General features: G+C 42.6%; 1 protein-coding gene across 1 annotated transcript in view; it reads left to right on the forward strand.

Annotated features, from left to right (window-relative positions):
* The window catches only part of LOC139563508 (dynein axonemal heavy chain 6-like), a 56,841-nt gene that overhangs the window by 18,159 nt on the left and 21,956 nt on the right, over window positions 1-16,726 (forward strand). Inside the window, exons 12-42 of the mRNA XM_071382215.1 lie at window positions 20-124; window positions 1,429-1,547; window positions 1,660-1,734; window positions 1,848-1,935; window positions 2,844-3,094; window positions 3,410-3,641; window positions 3,884-3,937; window positions 4,172-4,317; window positions 4,465-4,533; window positions 5,172-5,358; window positions 5,774-5,853; window positions 6,038-6,200; window positions 6,517-6,606; window positions 7,064-7,195; window positions 7,789-7,998; window positions 8,281-8,329; window positions 8,446-8,666; window positions 8,916-9,162; window positions 9,320-9,392; window positions 9,486-9,709; window positions 9,908-10,024; window positions 10,709-10,885; window positions 12,102-12,234; window positions 12,395-12,456; window positions 12,704-12,900; window positions 13,039-13,167; window positions 13,954-14,094; window positions 14,238-14,405; window positions 15,301-15,471; window positions 16,238-16,405; window positions 16,618-16,704. Of these exons, the coding sequence (XP_071238316.1) occupies window positions 20-124; window positions 1,429-1,547; window positions 1,660-1,734; window positions 1,848-1,935; window positions 2,844-3,094; window positions 3,410-3,641; window positions 3,884-3,937; window positions 4,172-4,317; window positions 4,465-4,533; window positions 5,172-5,358; window positions 5,774-5,853; window positions 6,038-6,200; window positions 6,517-6,606; window positions 7,064-7,195; window positions 7,789-7,998; window positions 8,281-8,329; window positions 8,446-8,666; window positions 8,916-9,162; window positions 9,320-9,392; window positions 9,486-9,709; window positions 9,908-10,024; window positions 10,709-10,885; window positions 12,102-12,234; window positions 12,395-12,456; window positions 12,704-12,900; window positions 13,039-13,167; window positions 13,954-14,094; window positions 14,238-14,405; window positions 15,301-15,471; window positions 16,238-16,405; window positions 16,618-16,704 (4,365 nt within the window). The remainder of the gene's footprint in view (window positions 1-19; window positions 125-1,428; window positions 1,548-1,659; window positions 1,735-1,847; window positions 1,936-2,843; window positions 3,095-3,409; window positions 3,642-3,883; window positions 3,938-4,171; window positions 4,318-4,464; window positions 4,534-5,171; window positions 5,359-5,773; window positions 5,854-6,037; window positions 6,201-6,516; window positions 6,607-7,063; window positions 7,196-7,788; window positions 7,999-8,280; window positions 8,330-8,445; window positions 8,667-8,915; window positions 9,163-9,319; window positions 9,393-9,485; window positions 9,710-9,907; window positions 10,025-10,708; window positions 10,886-12,101; window positions 12,235-12,394; window positions 12,457-12,703; window positions 12,901-13,038; window positions 13,168-13,953; window positions 14,095-14,237; window positions 14,406-15,300; window positions 15,472-16,237; window positions 16,406-16,617; window positions 16,705-16,726) is intronic.

Here is a 16,726-nt window from a genome sequence, read left to right on the forward strand (position 1 = left end):
TTTGTTTCGTTTTCTGCAGGATTATTTTGAATCCAAAAGAACAGTTTTCGCAAGATTCTACTTCCTCAGCAATGAGGAACTGCTGGATGTTCTGTCACAGAGCAAAAATCCCAACGCCATTCAGGTTCCCATCTCATAGTATAGACTAACCATCCAAGAAGAAATGACTCTCTTTTGAAAAAAAATAACATAAGCAGCAGCTGGAAGTTAATATTTCACTTTTATACAGCAGACTCTCAAAAGCACAATGCACTTAATTTCCTGTCTGTAGGGTCTAGCTGAGCTGTAACCTCATCTCCAGGCTCAATTACTACCGCATATAGACTGGTAACACTGCTTCAAAGTGGGACTTGAATGGGGTGTGTTTAAAATCGAGGCGGGAGATGGAGCGAGCCTGCTACAAATGTAGGATCTTAATTTGAGCCAGTTTGCTACAACAGGAAAATAATGAATTATTATGTGGATTGTAATTAATGGACATTTTTTATAGGGGTGATAAAATTTTTTTTATGGCAAATGAAGTCTGACATATTTAAGTGGAAATTACAAACTTTAAAAGCCTGTTTAAACCTCAAATACACTACAAGTTTGCATTTCCTGCTGTGGAAAATTCTCAGCAACAAAAGAGTAATCAAATTAAGATCCTACGTCTGTACAGTTCTATTAGCTGGGACTTTCAAAAATGGTGAAGATCGTTCTATCACATTGACCATCTTATTTTTGGGAAGCCCAATTGATTCTGAGTTCGGACATATAAACTTACAGTACCAGTCAAAAGTTTGGACACACCTACTCATTCAAGGGTTTTTATTTATTTTTACTATTTTCTACATTGTAGAATAATAATGAAGACATCAAAACTATGTAATAACACATATGGAATCATGTAGTAACCCAAAAAGTGTTTAACACTTTTTTGGTTACTACATGATTCCATATATTATTTCATAGTTTTGATGTCTTCACTATTATTCTACAATGTAGAAAATAGTCAAGAAAATAAAGAAAAACCCTTGAATGAGTAGGTGTGTCCAAACTTTTGACTGGTACTGTATACATGAAAATTATGTTTAACAGATTTTTGGGAACTCACTTCCTTGTTTAAATCTTTGAGCTGCTTTTGCAACGAAGTCCACAATGTAGGGGGAGGTTAATCTAAGGGTTATGCTAGATGGTGATGAATTGAGAGATCAGCCAATTAAACCCAGTGGTTGTTTCGTCCTGCCATAGGCTTTCATTCAAGTTCCATTCTGAGGCGCTGTGAAACCAGACGGTTAGACAGAGAGCGAGCCGGGTGATGGACGGATTAGCTGGGCTGTAAAAGCTTGTGCAAAATGTTCAGACATTTTCATTCACAACTTTCAAACAATATTTATGTTCATTCATTCAATCAATTTAATTCAATCCATTCTCTACCACACTTTTAAGCCTCATCTTGTAAAATGCTTCAGCAACATCCGTCACCTGGACATCCAGGAACATGCTAGGGTTTACCATGTGGTGGCAAGCATACGTTCAGCCGAGGGTGAAACTGTGACCATGCCAAAGTAAATAGTCGAATCATGATAATAAACCAAATGGAAACATTTTAATTCATGTTTTTTTTCTTCTGTTACCTAGAATCCCAGAACAATTCTTTCTTCTCTTTTGATTCTTTAGAAATGTTCAAATACGTGGGCCAGTGGAGCAATGGATGGGAAATGTGGAAACAGCGATGTACAACACAGTGAAAAGGTACAGTAACCATTTTGCATGCAGCTTTTTCTTTCCTGTTCAAAAGGTGTTGATACAGTATATCCAAGGGAACTTTTAGCCTGATACAATAATCATGTTTCAAATCATTTCAGGCGCTTGAAGTTAGGAGTGTCAGAATGGAATCCTCAGAACTTTAAGAAATGGGTCCTCTCTCATCCCGGACAGGTCGTTCTCACCGTGGTAAGTTACCATTGCAATGTATAGATTTAACAGGAATATGACGAGACTTATTTCTATCCACCAATGTACCAATTGGGGAAACCCCACCATGTGTTAAACAATGTAGCGCCTTCCTCCAGTTCCTGTTCACTAGGCTGATGAATGTAGTGACTGTTATCCTGTCAAAATTACATCAACAGCCAAGGAAAACTTAAGACCAAAGTAAATGTGAGACCATCTGACTTTTCACACCGTCTTCTTACATTGTGTTCAACATGTGTTCTGAACACATGCCTGGTCCCAGATCTGCTGTCTCCTTCTATAGCCTGGTCCCAGATCTGCTGTCTCCTTCTATAGCCTGGTCCCAGATCTGCTGTCTCCTTCTATAGCCTGGTCCCAGATCTGTTGTCTCCTTCTATAGCCTGGTCCCAGATCTGTTGTCTCCTTCTATAGCCTGGTCCCAGTTCTGATGACTCCTTCTATAGCCTGGTCCCAGATCTGCTGTCTCCTTCTATAGCCTGGTCCCAGTTCTGATGACTCCTTCTATAGCCTGGTCCCAGATCTGCTGTCTCCTTCTATAGCCTGGTCCCAGATCTGTTGTCTCCTTCTATAGCCTGGTCCCAGATCTGTTGTCTCCTTCTATAGCCTGGTCCCAGTTCTGATGACTCCTTCTATAGCCTGGTCCCAGTTCTGATGACTCCTTCTATAGCCTGGTCCCAGATCTGTTGTCTCCTTCTATAGCCTGGGCCCAGATCTGTTGTCTCCTTCTATAGCCTGGTCCCAGGTCTGTTTGTGCTCTTGTCAACTCCGTTAAGGTCATTGACAAACCAAACATTATGGCATGACATTTCCATAAGGAGTTGGTAAGAGAGCAGAAACAGGCTAGTACCCAGGCTACCAAAAACCCTCCTTAACCATCTGTCCCCTAGACCCAGATCATGTTCACTAAGGACTGCCAGGAAAGCTTCAGCAGTGAGAGGCAGCTGGAGAGCATGGTGGTGGTGAAGCAGCAGGTGATCCACAATGTGGAGGAGCTGGCTGACCTTGTGTCCGAGCCCCTGCCCTGTCACCAGCAGGCCACCTTAGAGGCCCTGCTCACAATCCTGGTTCACTGTAGAGACATCCTCAGCCATCTCCTCCAGAACCGCATCACCAGTGTCGACGACTTCGAGTGGACAAGGTCACAGCTTTGATGATAGTTGAAATACCTGGCCTTATGTAGATTAGTTCCAGATTTTTTTGTGCTGTCTACGATCAGAATAACTCCTATTTTTAGGTCAAATATATCTAGGATCAGGCTAGGACTTCTGAGCATGTTTTGTCAAATTTTCTGAATTTGAGATGATTGTTGATCATTTAGGTAGCCTTCAGAGCTGCGCAAGACTTACCTACATGAACAACTTAATTTTGGCTAGTAAGCCAACCAAAACAGATCTCCAGATGCAACATTTGTACTTTTTATATATTTTTTTGTCATTGGTTCTGTTGGTTTCAGGCAGCTTCAATATGTCTGGTATGACAGCACCTCTCTGTGTTACGTGGTCCATGCCCAGGCTTCCTTCATGTATGGCTATGAGTACCTGGGCTGTTCTCCTCGACTGGTCATCACACCGCTCACTGACCGATGCTGGCTGACCCTCACCGGGGCCTTGAGCCTCCACCTGGGGGGCGCGCCCGCCGGACCCTCTGGAACAGGCAAGACAGAGACGGTCAAGGACCTGGCCAAGGTAAGGACCTGGCCAAGGTAAGGACCTGGCCAAGGTAAGGACCTGTCACTGAAGTTAGGAGAAAAACCTATGAAGTATTTAGTAAGTTAGTCGGTGTGTGGACCTGAAAATGCCAGTAGTAGAAAAAGAGAATGTCCACACTCTTGGGAAACCACTGTCGCTGATATCCTTGTAGCTCTGTATTTAAGCTGATACTGTATTTACAGGAAGTAAAACCATGTTGATGTTGTTTTCCTTTACAGGCGCTTGGAAAGTTCTGTTTAGTACTGAACTGCTCTGACAGTCTAGACTATAAGGTAGTCATGGACATTTCTATTCTCATTATAACTTTATAGCTATTGTACTTTTGATGCATTGAAATATGTTTGTTCAAGCTCATTGCATCAGTTGTAGAAACTGAAGAAGTGGAGTGGAAGTATGTATACATTTTACTGTATACTGTGAGTTAATTGCACAAATGTAGAAATCAATAAAGTAGTCATGTAATTTATCTCATACAGTTGTCTCTCTCTGTGACATTCCCTTACCAGATGATGGGGAAGCTGTTCTCTGGCATGGTGCAGTCTGGTTCCTGGTGTTGTTTTGATGAGTTTAACCGTATCAACGTAGAGGTGTTGTCAGTCATCGCTGCTCAGCTTCAGTCCATTAAGGCTGCCATGCATAGTCACAGTTTACGGTATGCCTCTGGAACTTACTGTATTCTTTAGACTGATTTGTATTTTTATGGCTTGAAAGTTTTTCATTTTACATTGGTTTAACTGAACAGGTGAATAGTTTAGGTTAATTAGTCAAATGTATTCGATATTTACTGTTTTTACCAAAGGTTTATGTTCGAGGGAAGAGATATCCGACTGAACGCCTCATGTGGATTCTTCATCACCATGAATCCAGGGTAACGTGATCTGTCATGTTTAGTTTAAGTTCATACCCTTTTAATAACCTTTTATAAGCGTTAATAACCTGTCATCAAGGCAAAGGGTGGCTACTTTGAAGAATCTCAAATATAAAATATATTTTGATTTGTTTAACACTTTTTTGGTTACTACATGATTCCATATGTGTTATTTCATAGTTTTGATGTCTTCACTATTATTCTACAATGTAGAAAATAGTAAAAATAAAGAAAATCCCTGGAATGAGTAGGTGTGTCCAAACTTTTGACTGGTACTGTACATACATACACACACATACATACACATATAAATACATACAGATACACATACATACATACATATCAATACATATACATACATATATATATACATCTTTAAAAATATATATATTTTCTTTATTACCCTCCACCCTACCACCCCTAACCCAATTGGAGCAAACTAGTGAACAACAATGCTTAGGCCTGTATTTCCAGTTCATACATACTATGTACATTTTATGTACACAGTCTATTTTACAATAGTTCTATTTTGTTTGCTTTTACTCCTGTCTTTCCTCTACCCTCAACCATCTATTTCTTATGTCCATCCGGCTTGATTTCTATTTGCCATGTCTTTCAAGTTGACCTCTCTCTTTCAGTTGCAAAGGTCGAGTGGATCTCCCTGACAACCTAAAGTCCCTGTTCCGGCCTGTCTCTATGATGGTACCTGACTTTGACCTGATTGCTGAGATCATGTTGTTCTCTGAGGGCTTCAAATCAGCCAAATCACTGTCCAGGAAGATCGTCAACCTCTACCAGCTCGCCAGCAAGCAGCTGTCTCAGCAGGTTGGACTTACATAGACTCTTAGAAAAAAAGGTGGTATCTAGAACCTTAAAGGGTTCTTCGGCAGTCCCCATAGGAGAACGCTTTGAATAACTATTTTTGTTTGCAGGTAGAACCCTTTCTACAGAGGTTCTACCTGAAACCAAAAAACGTTCTCCTACAGGGACAGTCGAAGAACACTTTTGGAACCATTTTTTCTAAGAGTAACATTACAAACATTTCAGTTAAAACAGTTGAAACAAACAGTTGAACATTTCAGTTAAATATCAAATACATACTGTAACTGTTCATGTTAATGTTTAGAACTATGTTCATAGCTTTGACATTCTGAAAACTTTTGTTTTGCTTTTTTGTTGATGTCTTAAGTTTGTCTTTGTGTTTTTTTCCCCTTCCTTTCGTGGTTCTTCTGTAATCTAGGACCATTATGATTTTGGAATGAGAGCCATAAAGTCAGTGCTAGTTCTCGCTGGTCAGAAGAGAAGATTCGCAGCGCTGTCGTAAGTATTAAAGAAACAAGAATCCTCTGCATTCTTGAGGCCAAAAGGCATTCCCTTGAATTGGTACAACCAAAAGGCTGTGTCACTGGTCACTACCTTCTTCTCTTTGCTTCTCTCATTCATCTCAACTTGCCAGAGTTGTTGTCGTAAAAACATTGTGAGTAAATACTGTGTGATATTCCAGGTGTGGCCTGACACCAGAGGACGAATGCTGCGTTCTGATCTGTGCTTTACAAAACTCTAACTTACCCAAGCTGGTTCCTGAGGACGTTCCTCTGTTTAAAAGCATCATGGAGGATCTCTTCCCTGGCGTCGTCAATCCCAAAACTATCCATCCTCAACTAGAGGTAATTCCTTGCCACGTGTAAGGAATACCTAGGATAGGATAAAGTAATCCTTCTAACCCCCCCCCCCCCCCCCCTTAAAAGAGTTAGATGCACTATTGTAAAGTGGTTGTTCCACTGGATATCATAAGGTGAATGCACCAATTTGTAAGAGCGTCTGCTAAATGACTTAAATGTAAATGTAAATGTGTACTCACACAGTCCGGTGTAGTCGGTGGTTGTTCTGGTAAAGTAAATGGAACTTGGTTAGATCACTTGGCTGCATGTTTTTTTGGTTGTTGTGGTTAAAATGTATGTCATATGCTTGTATCTTCTCTAGATCGCCATAGCTAAGGCTACAGAGATGCTTGGATTTCAACAATGGCCAAATCAAGCAGAGAAGGTTACACAGCTGTATAGCCAGATTTTGGTCAGTATTTGGTTTCTTAAACATCCCGGGTCCATACTTACGAAGCCTTGCTTAAACCTCAGATGGAACAAAAATGCTAGGTGTTAGCTTTTCCCATTGGAAAACATGTCAGAATTAGCTGCCTAGCTACCACGAGTTACTTGTATTTCCGGGAACAAATAACAAATCAACCAATGACTTCCGTTAAGGACTTTCATGAAAAAGTGTTAAATCACGTCCAACTACGTCTACTTCTTTAGTTGGCTGAAGCAGTATTTGTTAATGTAAATAATCACGCGGGTCAGCTGGTGGTGTTAGCATAGTGGCTAAGTGTAAAATGTTTTCCGGTGGGAAAAGCTAACACCTAGCATTTTTTGTTCCAGAAGGTCTACACCTGAGGTTTAAGCAAGCGTTGTCCTGTTGTTTTTGTGATTAATTCAATTCACAATATCATTCAACTTCAATGTTGATGTTGCAGGCTCGAGGAGGGGTGATGTTGATTGGTCCTACCGGAGGAGGGAAGACAACAGCGAGACTCATCCTGCAGCATGCTCTACACCTGCTGCCCTCTCTGTCTGAAGTCGACAGGAGGACCAACGTCTTTATGCAGGTACTACACATCTCGTTAGACACTTCAGATCATTTACTGAAAACATCTGTCACTGAATGTTTTTAAGTGTGTTTAAACATGCAGCTAAACTGGTGCAGATTTGATTCCTTTCAGATATGGAAGTGTTAGATAGTATGTTTGTGTGTGTTGTTTATTAAAGCTGCAATCTGTCACTTTTTTTGTGGCGACGTGACCAAATTCATATAGAAATGTGAGTTATAGATCTGACATTCTCATTGAAAGCAAGCCAAAGAAGTCGGTAGATCTGTTCTATTTGCTCTATTTCTATGCTTCCCGTTCTTAAGTTTTGTTTTTGCGTCTTTAACTTTCGGTTTTGTTCACCAGCTTTGAACATAAGAAAATACAATACAATGATTATCTATTGCTTGTTTTGTCACATAAACTGAAATTAGCCAAACTATTAGATTTTTAGCAACCAGAAAATGGCGTTATGATTTCTGCATACAGCACCTTTAAAATACGTTATGCCTTTATTGAATAGCCTGGTCCCAAATATGTTTGTGCTGTCTTGCTAACTCCTGTAATTAATTGCTGTGCTTGTTTCATTCTTTCTCTTAACTTCCATTGGGTAGTTGGCACCGAGTTCAGAGGTCCACGTGGAAAGCTTCACCATCAACCCCAAGTGTGTGAGCTTTGGAGAGTTGTACGGCCAGGTAGACCCCAACACTCTGGAGTGGTCAGACGGCCTGTTCGCTTCTGCAGTCAGAACCTACGCTAAAGAACTCTTCGAACAAGACAACAAGACTTCCAAAGACAGCGAGAGCAGGAACACCTCCTCTTCAGTCAGTGCTTATTGCATTTACATTTGAGTAGTTTAGCAGATGCTCTTATCCAGACTAAACTACATTTCAGTCATGCATTCAACTGAAGTAGGTAAAACAACGATCACGATCCTTGCAAGTAAAATCTTTCTCAAAATAGCCGCCATCTATAAAATCATTGCTAGGAAGAGTTAAGCACCATTTTTATTTTATTGCTATTCATTGTTTATGATCATTCATTCCAAGGATACTGTCATTTACGCTGGTAACATTGGCCACACATGGGCTCTGTCTCTCTTTCAGGATGTTTTGAGTGACTCCACTACACCCTTTCCTCCCAGCAGTTATCAACGTATGTCTTAATGAACTCTGCTTGTGGTTATCTCACAGTATAGTATCACACAACATTTGACAATGTTATCATTCAGAAATATATATATTTAAATGGGTCTCTTTCTTATTTCTTAGATAACTTCATGGTTGACAACTGGCGTTGGATCATAATGGATGGCCCAGTGGATATCCTGTGGGTCGAGAACCTGAACACTGTGTTGGACGACAACAAGACGCTGTGCCTGGTGAACGGAGAGAGGATCAGCCTGCCAGATGGCATTAGGTTCCTGTTTGAAGTGGATACTCTCAGCCAGGCCACCCCCGCTACCATCAGCCGCTGTGCCATGGTTTACATGGTACTGTGTTAAGATGCATTATGTTCAACCAGACCTATTCTTCAGAACGGTTCCCTGGACTCAGATTAGTTCTCGTCCTGGAGAATCTCCATTGCAAGTGTCCTCCGGTCCAAGATTAGGCCTAATCTGGGTCCGGGAAACTGGACCCCAATCTGTTATAGGTTTTCATCTAATGTATTAAACTACAGTAGTTTGTTATGCAAAGTTAGAATATTTGGGTTATATATTTTTTTTAAATCGCCACTCCAGGATCCAGTTGACCTGGGCTGGAAGCCGTACGTGAGGCGCTGGCTGTCCCAGCTGCCCAGACAGCTGAGCAGAGAGGGAAGGAACCACATCCAGCAGCTCTTTGACAACAGCATCACCCAGGGGCTGAACTTTGTCAAGAAACACCAGAAGCTGCTCAACTTCCAGATCCCGGAGATGTCCACAGTCATGACCGTCTGCAGCATCCTGGGGGCTCTCATTAACTTCATGCAGGGGAATGGTGGCCTGGGTAGGACAATCTTCTGTAAAGCTAAGCATCATCTGTATTTATTTTTCTACTTCTACTACTTGTCTTTCTGTCCGTGTGGATGTTGTATTGTTTCCTATATGGACTTTAAATAAGTTTGGTCCAAGTTTGATCAAATTTTCATTCTGTGGTGTCACAGGACTAAATCTTGAGACATTGTCAGAGGAAGACATTGGGAAGACATCTGCAGACAATGAGTCCACAGGAAAAGGGTATGTGTAAATTAAATCTATTGCTGTTTGTAGTTACTATATTATCTTGGTTCAGCTTTTGTAAAGTTACTGTATATTTCCAATCTGTCACAGGGAGGATAACAAATGGTTTCTACAGAAAAATCCAGAAAAACTCACGATTCTTCTTGGGAAGCTGTTTGTCTTTTCATACGCCTGGGCAGTGGGAGGAGTCCTAAACCATGTAGATGACTATGATGATTCCCCATCTGCTACTAAAGACAAAAGCTGTCACCTCGTCAATGTTGCACACGCATTCAAAAACCTGATCCACAAGTTGTTTGAAGGCGCACCTTGCGGTATGTGAATAGAATAATTAATCATGTCCCGGGACTGCAGAGGAAAATGTGTTATCTAGATAAATCTGGTGTAATGACATGTTGTACATGGTCTCTGACAAATGAACAAATAAATAATGCTCTAGTGTCCGTTATATTTTCTATTTTGTAGAACGTATCCCTATTCATCAAACTTTATTTTGTCTCTGAATATTTCAGGTGTGTCTTTACCGGCGGGGAATCGTATGATCTTCAACTACTTTGTGGATCTACAGACAGGTGCCTTCGTTCCCTGGGATGAGTTGGTTCCTAGCACCGAGAGTCTAATACGCAAAGGTCTGCTCACACCTTTACCCTCTCTGGTGTGCAGCAAGCATCCATACATGCACTTTTCAATCGTACCATTCAAGAGTGCTAAGATGAGTTTCAAGTTTATTTTCCTTATGTAATTTCACTGGAAATCATACTCACCAGAGCTCTCACATTAAAACAACAGCATTAAAACAGCAGTATTAACCAGAGTCTCTGGGTTCGCGCCCAGGCTCTGTCGCAGCCGGCCGCGACCGGGGGGTCCGTGGGGCGACGCACAATTGGCCTAGCGTCGTCCGGGTTAGGGGGGGTTTGGCCGGTAGGGATATCCTTGTCTCATCGCGCTCCAGCGACTCCTGTGGCGGGCCGGGCGCAGTGCGCGCTAACCAAGGGGGGCGGGTGCACGGTGTTTCCTCCGACACATTGGTGCGGCTGGCTTCCGGGTTGGAGGCGCGCTGTGTTAAGAAGCAGTGCGGCTTGGTTGGGTTGTGCTTCGGAGGACGCATGACTTTCGACCTTCGTCTCTCCCGAGCCCGTACGGGAGTTGTAGCGATGATACAAGATAGTAATTACTAGCGATTGGATACCACGAAAATTGGGGAGAAAAGGGGGGTAAATTTAAATTAAAAAAACAAAAACAAAAAAAAACAGCAGTATTAAAACATACAGCATTAAAGGTTAGGGACTCACATTATACGTTCATTTCCTCAGGACTGAACACATCCTCAGGTTCTGAATCATTGCAGTTGGGAGGAGTCCTGGGAGAGTCTAACACAACAGATACCACCAGCTTTCTGAGATCAGGCCCCATCTGCAGCAATGATACTGTCCGCTACTCCTTTCTAATGAGCCTGCTGCTGCTCAACAAACAACCAGTACTTCTCACAGGTGATTCAGTCGAGATTTCACTCTGTATTATATAAGACTATAGGATCATTCTTTCCCACAATTACATGCCTGTTGCTTACTATTCATGTTCTTGACAGAAAAATATGGTTGTCTTTAACCAACTATTTTATCATTAAAGAGATTTAAGAGGTCTCATAATGAGGTTTGAATTGACTGTTAGGGGATTCTGGAATTAATGAGGTTTGTTTAGACTATTAGGGGAATCTGGAGATAATTAAGTTTGTTTAGACTATTAGGGGATTCTTAAGTTAATGAGGTTTGTTTAGAATATTAGGGGATTCTGGAGTTAATGAGGTTTGTTTTGACTATTAAGGGATTCTGGAATTAATGAGGTTTGTTTTGACTGTTAGGGGATTCTTAAGTTAATTAAGTTTGTTTTGACTATTAGGGGATTCTTAAGTTAATTGTTTATTTTTATTTTTATTTATTTTTTTCACCTTTATTTAACCAGGTAGGCAAGTTGAGAACACGTTCTCATTTACAATTGCGACCTGGCCAAGATAAAGCAAAGCAGTTCGACACATACCACAACACAGAGTTACACATGGAGTAAAACAAACATACAGTCAATAATACAGTAGAAAAATAAGTCTATATTCAATGTGAGCAAGTGAGGTGAGATAAGGGAGGTAAAGGCAAAAAAAGGCCATGGTGGCGAAGTAAATACAATATAGCAAGTAAAACACTGGAATGGTTGATTTGCAGTGGAAGAATGTGCAAAGTAGAGATAGAAATAATGGGGTGCAAAGGAGCAAAATAAATAAATAAATACAGTAGGGAAAGAGGTAGTTGTTTGGGCTAAATTATAGATGGGCTATGTACAGGTGCAGTAATCTATGAGCTGCTCAGCTGGTGCTTAAAGCTAATGAGGGAGATAAGTGTTTCCAGTTTCAGAGATTTTTGTAGTTCATTCCAGTCATTGGCAGCAGAGAACTGGAAGCTCAATGAGGTTTGTTTAGACTATTAGGGGATTCTGGAGATAATGAAGTTTGTTTAGACTATTAGGGGATTCTGGAGTTAATGAGGTTTGTATTGACTGTTAGGGGATTCTGGAGTTAATGAGGTTTGTTTAGACTATTAGGGGATTCTGGAGTTAATGAGGTTTGTATTGACTGTTAGGGGATTCTGGAGTTAATGAGGTTTGTTTAGACTATTAGGGGATTCTTAAGTTAATGAGGTTTGTTTTGACTATTAGGGGATTCTGGAGTTGGAAAAACCATTCTCATCCAAAGCATTCTAAAGAAACTACAGAAAGACGGAGGAGAAATGGTGAATCAAGGGACTATACTGGGACAAGTCTTTCTACACAACCAAGCCAAGACAGCCAGGTAAAGCTAACGTAAAACACAATTCTCTTTTGTTGATCTTGTAAAAAGTACATTATGTTGAGAAAGACAGTGAGCTTCAGTATTATTGTGTAAGAAAGGCCCAGAGAGGCTGAGAGACTGATACGAACGAGCAACCTAATGTACTGTATCTTTTCTCCAGCCTGTTGGAGGATGTTAACCTGCTGACAGCTGTGTTTGGGGGAGATGCAGATAAGTCTACAGGTGGTGATTCATTAAGTACGGTGTAGTCAGGACTATCTAGTAGTCGTCAGTAGTAGTGAGCTTAACTAGTGAGTAAAGTTAGTAGTCTGACTAAAAGATACATCTTCTCCTATTACCCTTCTCCTGAGAAAATGCTTTATTCTTTAATATGAACAATTTATTGTTGCCATAATAATTAAAACCACAAATATTGACAGCCAATTTCTGAGAAATTTGTATTTTCAACCAAAAAGTTGGTATTTTCCAGGTGGCTTGTTAAGCAGCATGCCGTTTGGAGTGTTGCGCAGGATGCGTAGTCCCAGCCATACCTCAGAATCCTCAGGAATCCTGACCTGTACCCTCCAGTGCACTGCTCGCACAACCACTGCCTACACACAGGCACACATGTTACAAAACCTCGTCAAGACAGGCAAAAATAACCTTGGTGCACCCAAAAATAAGTCGGTGAGTAAAATGTCATTACATAAACATGTCTGATAATAAACATTTTAAGTTTTGGATGCTCAAAGTACTCTAATGGATTCAAAATACACTAAAGATAGATGCATAATCAGCTTTGATGTTCTATGTTTCTCTCCTCAGGTCTTGGTATTTGTAGATGATTTGAACATGCCAACACTTGATAGTTATGGCGCCCAGCCTTCCATGGAGTTGATTCGCCAGTTCATCGAGCTCCAGGGAGTATTCGATGCCAAGACTCTCACCTGGAAGGTACAGTACAATAACCATAGTGTTATTAGAGTTCGTGTCTACCATTTCCCTGTGATGCGTGATGCAAATCATAGCTATGTAAAACATAATCCGTTGGAATTCCTGGGAGGCTTATTTTCTTCCTCGTTTGACATCAGATGTGATGAATAGGGCTAGTCTCTATACAGAACTGTGTTCTTGTGCTTTCTATTATTTGTATGCCAGTATGTTAGCTCCAGGTCTCTATTTGCTTCTTTTATTTTATTTTTTATTTTATTTTGTTATTTGACCCCCTTTTGCCCCCAATTTTGTGATACCAAATTGCGATCCAATCATGTCTCATCGCTGCAGCTCCGCAACGGGCTCGGGAGAGGGGAAGGTCGAGTCATGCGTCCTCCGAAACAAGACCCGCCAAGCCGCGCTGCTTCTTAACACCTACTCGCTTAACCTGGAAGCCAGCCACACAAATGTATTGGAGGAAACACTGACGACTGAAGTCAACTGATGACTGAAGTCAGCCTGCAGGCACCCGGCCCGCCACAAGGAGTCGCTAGAGTGCGATGAGCCAAGAAAAGCCCCCTGGCCAAACCCTCCACTAACCCGGATGACGCTGGGCCAATTGTGCACCGCCCTATGGGACTCCCGGTCACGGCCGGCTGGGATCAAACCCCAGGCTGTAGTGAAGCCTCAACACTGCGATGCAGTGCCTTAGACCGCTGCGCCACTCGAAAGCCACTCTCTTAATGGCCACTCTTTTAATAATGAATATATACTGTAACAATGATGTTTAAATATCTGTTTCTACAGGGCATCCAGGATGTGACTCTGTGTGCAGCCTGTGCCCCTCCGGGTGGGGGCCGTCAGAACCTCAGCCCCCGTCTGCTAAGACACTTCTCTGTCCTGCTGCTGCCACACCCCTCTAGCAACACCATGCAACACATCTTTCAGGTCATTGCCCCTCAGTCTTTAGTGGATTAACTGCAGTACATCCTATACTAACTCTACTGTATGTGTAAGTGGCAGCTGTGTCGCTATGTAATATCAAATTAGGGGAAGTACCTGAAATGCTTTCTGTTTGGTATATCAACCAGGTCCAACTCGGGAAGTTCTTTGGTATCAGAGATTTCTCCAAGGAGGTGCGTAAATGCAGAGAGACCTTGGTGTCTGCCTCCATCACTGTCTACAATGAGATGTGTCAACGTATGATGCCCACTCCAGCCAAATACCACTACACATTTAACCTCCGAGACCTGTCCAAGGTAAGACACACACATTCTCATTGGTTTCTCTTCTTCCACTGTCTTTTACTATTGTGTGTGTTTAAGATCGTCTACAATACGGTCAGACTGCACAGAATCACTGATCTACAAGTCACCTTGCACTGCACCTAACTACTCATTATGTGATCAACATGAGTGATTCTGCACCTCGCCTTACTCAAACTGATCCCCTTAAACACTGTGATTAGCTTAGGTATGGAGAGAGGCGCTTGACTATTGATATGCATTGGTATTCTCTCTATAGAGGGTCCAAGGCCTGATGCAGACCAGTGACTCTCAGCTGAACTCATTGGTATTCTCTCTATAGATGGTCCAAGGCCTGATGCAGACCAGTGACTCTCAGCTGAACTCATTGGTATTCTCTCTATAGGTGGTCCAGGGCCTGATGCAGACCAGTGACTCTCAGCTGAACTCATTGGTATTCTCTCTATAGATGGTCCAAGGCCTGATGCAGACCAGTGACTCTCAGCTGAACTCATTGGTATTCTCTCAATAGATGGTCCAAGGCCTGATGCAGACCAGTGACTCTCAGCTGAACTCATTGGTATTCTCTCTATAGATGGTCCAAGGCCTGATGCAGACCAGTGACTCTCAGCTGAACTCATTGGTATTCTCTCAATAGATGGTCCAAGGCCTGATGCAGACCAGTGACTCTCAGCTGAACTCATTGGTATTCTCTCTATAGGTGGTCCAGGGCCTGATGCAGACCAGTGACTCTCAGCTGAACTCATTGGTATTCTCTCTATAGATGGTCCAAGGCCTGATGCAGACCAGTGACTCTCAGCTGAACTCATTGGTATTCTCTCTATAGATGGTCCAAGGCCTGATGCAGACCAGTGACTCTGAGCTAAACTCATTGGTATTCTCTCTATAGGTGGTCCAGGGCCTGATGCAGGCCAGCGACTCTGAGCTAAACTCAGAGGAGGCTGCAGCCTACCTGTTTTCCCACGAGACCTCCAGGGTGTTCCACGACCGCCTGGTCAACGAGCAGGACAGAGAACTGTTCTTTCAGATACTGTCCAACGAGCTGCACAGTTACTTCAAGGTACTGGTAGCCAACGTGTCAAGAGAGGTCTCACGTGTACACAGTAACTCAACTGCTGAAATGTGTACTGTAGACGCACTTCAGGCCATTCAGAATGAGTTCTCTTTTCTTCTACTGTAATCCATTTATGCCAAGCTTATGCACATTTTGATTCTGTGTTGCATTTATAAAAGGTTTTATTTGGGGACATTTTGCCGACGCTCTTTCCCAGAGCGACTTACAGTTAGTGCATTCATCTTCAGATAGCTAGGTGAGACAACCAAATTCCTATGTGTTGAAAGTAGTTAAAAGTGCCTCCCGAATGGCGCAGCAGTCTTAAGGCACTGCATCGCAGTGCTTGAGGCGTCACTATAGACCCGGGTTCGATCCCAGGCTGTGTCGCAGCCGGCCGCGACCTGGAGACCCATGATGCGGCGCACAATTGGCCCAGCATCGTCCGGGTTAGGGGAGGGTTTGGCCGGCCGGGAGGTTCTTGTCCCATCGCGCTCTAGCGACTCCTTGCCCAGGATGCCGGCCGTTTCTGAGATACTGGAACTGGCGCGTCTGGCACCGACGATCATACCACGCAAATTTAGCCCATTCTAACGTTCAATGGAATGGTAACTGAATGCCTCAATGCCTGTCTGCCTGCTTTATATAGCAAGCCACAGTTACGTGACTCACCATGAACGGGATAGTGTACCTAATAAACTGGCCACTGGCCACTGAGTGTAAAATGACTTTCCAGCTACTTTTTCTTGTAACTTGTTTATGCATGACTGTTAAGGTGTCCTGGCCACCAGAGGAGCTGATGAGAGAACCCATAACATTCGGAGACTTCCTGGATATGAGCATCCCAACTGCTTCTAGGATCTATAAGCACCTGCCAGAGTTGAAGAAGATCCAGGCTGTACTGGAGGAGTGTCACGCTAGTCATGGAAGGAAAGCCTCTCAGGTACAGTTCACTTTAGCCACACTGACTCACCCGCAGTAGCATCTGCTAAACACATGCATGTTACCAATACAATTTGATGTGTGTGTGTGTGTGTGTGTGTGTGTGTGTGTGTGTGTGTGTGTGTGTGTGTGTGTGTGTGTGTGTGTGTGTGTGTGTGTGTGTGTGTGTGTGTGTGTGTGTGTGTGTGTGTGTGTGTGTGTGTGTGTGTGTAGTTCCCCATGGTGTTTTTCAGGGAGGCAGTGGAACACATCACTAGAGCCGCCCGGGTTTTCAGATTGAAGGGAGCACACATGATGCTGGTACCTGTCCTGGACACACCTT

This window comes from Salvelinus alpinus, chromosome 34 (genome assembly GCF_045679555.1).
Source record: "Salvelinus alpinus chromosome 34, SLU_Salpinus.1, whole genome shotgun sequence".
Taxonomy (NCBI): Eukaryota; Metazoa; Chordata; class Actinopteri; order Salmoniformes; family Salmonidae; genus Salvelinus; species Salvelinus alpinus.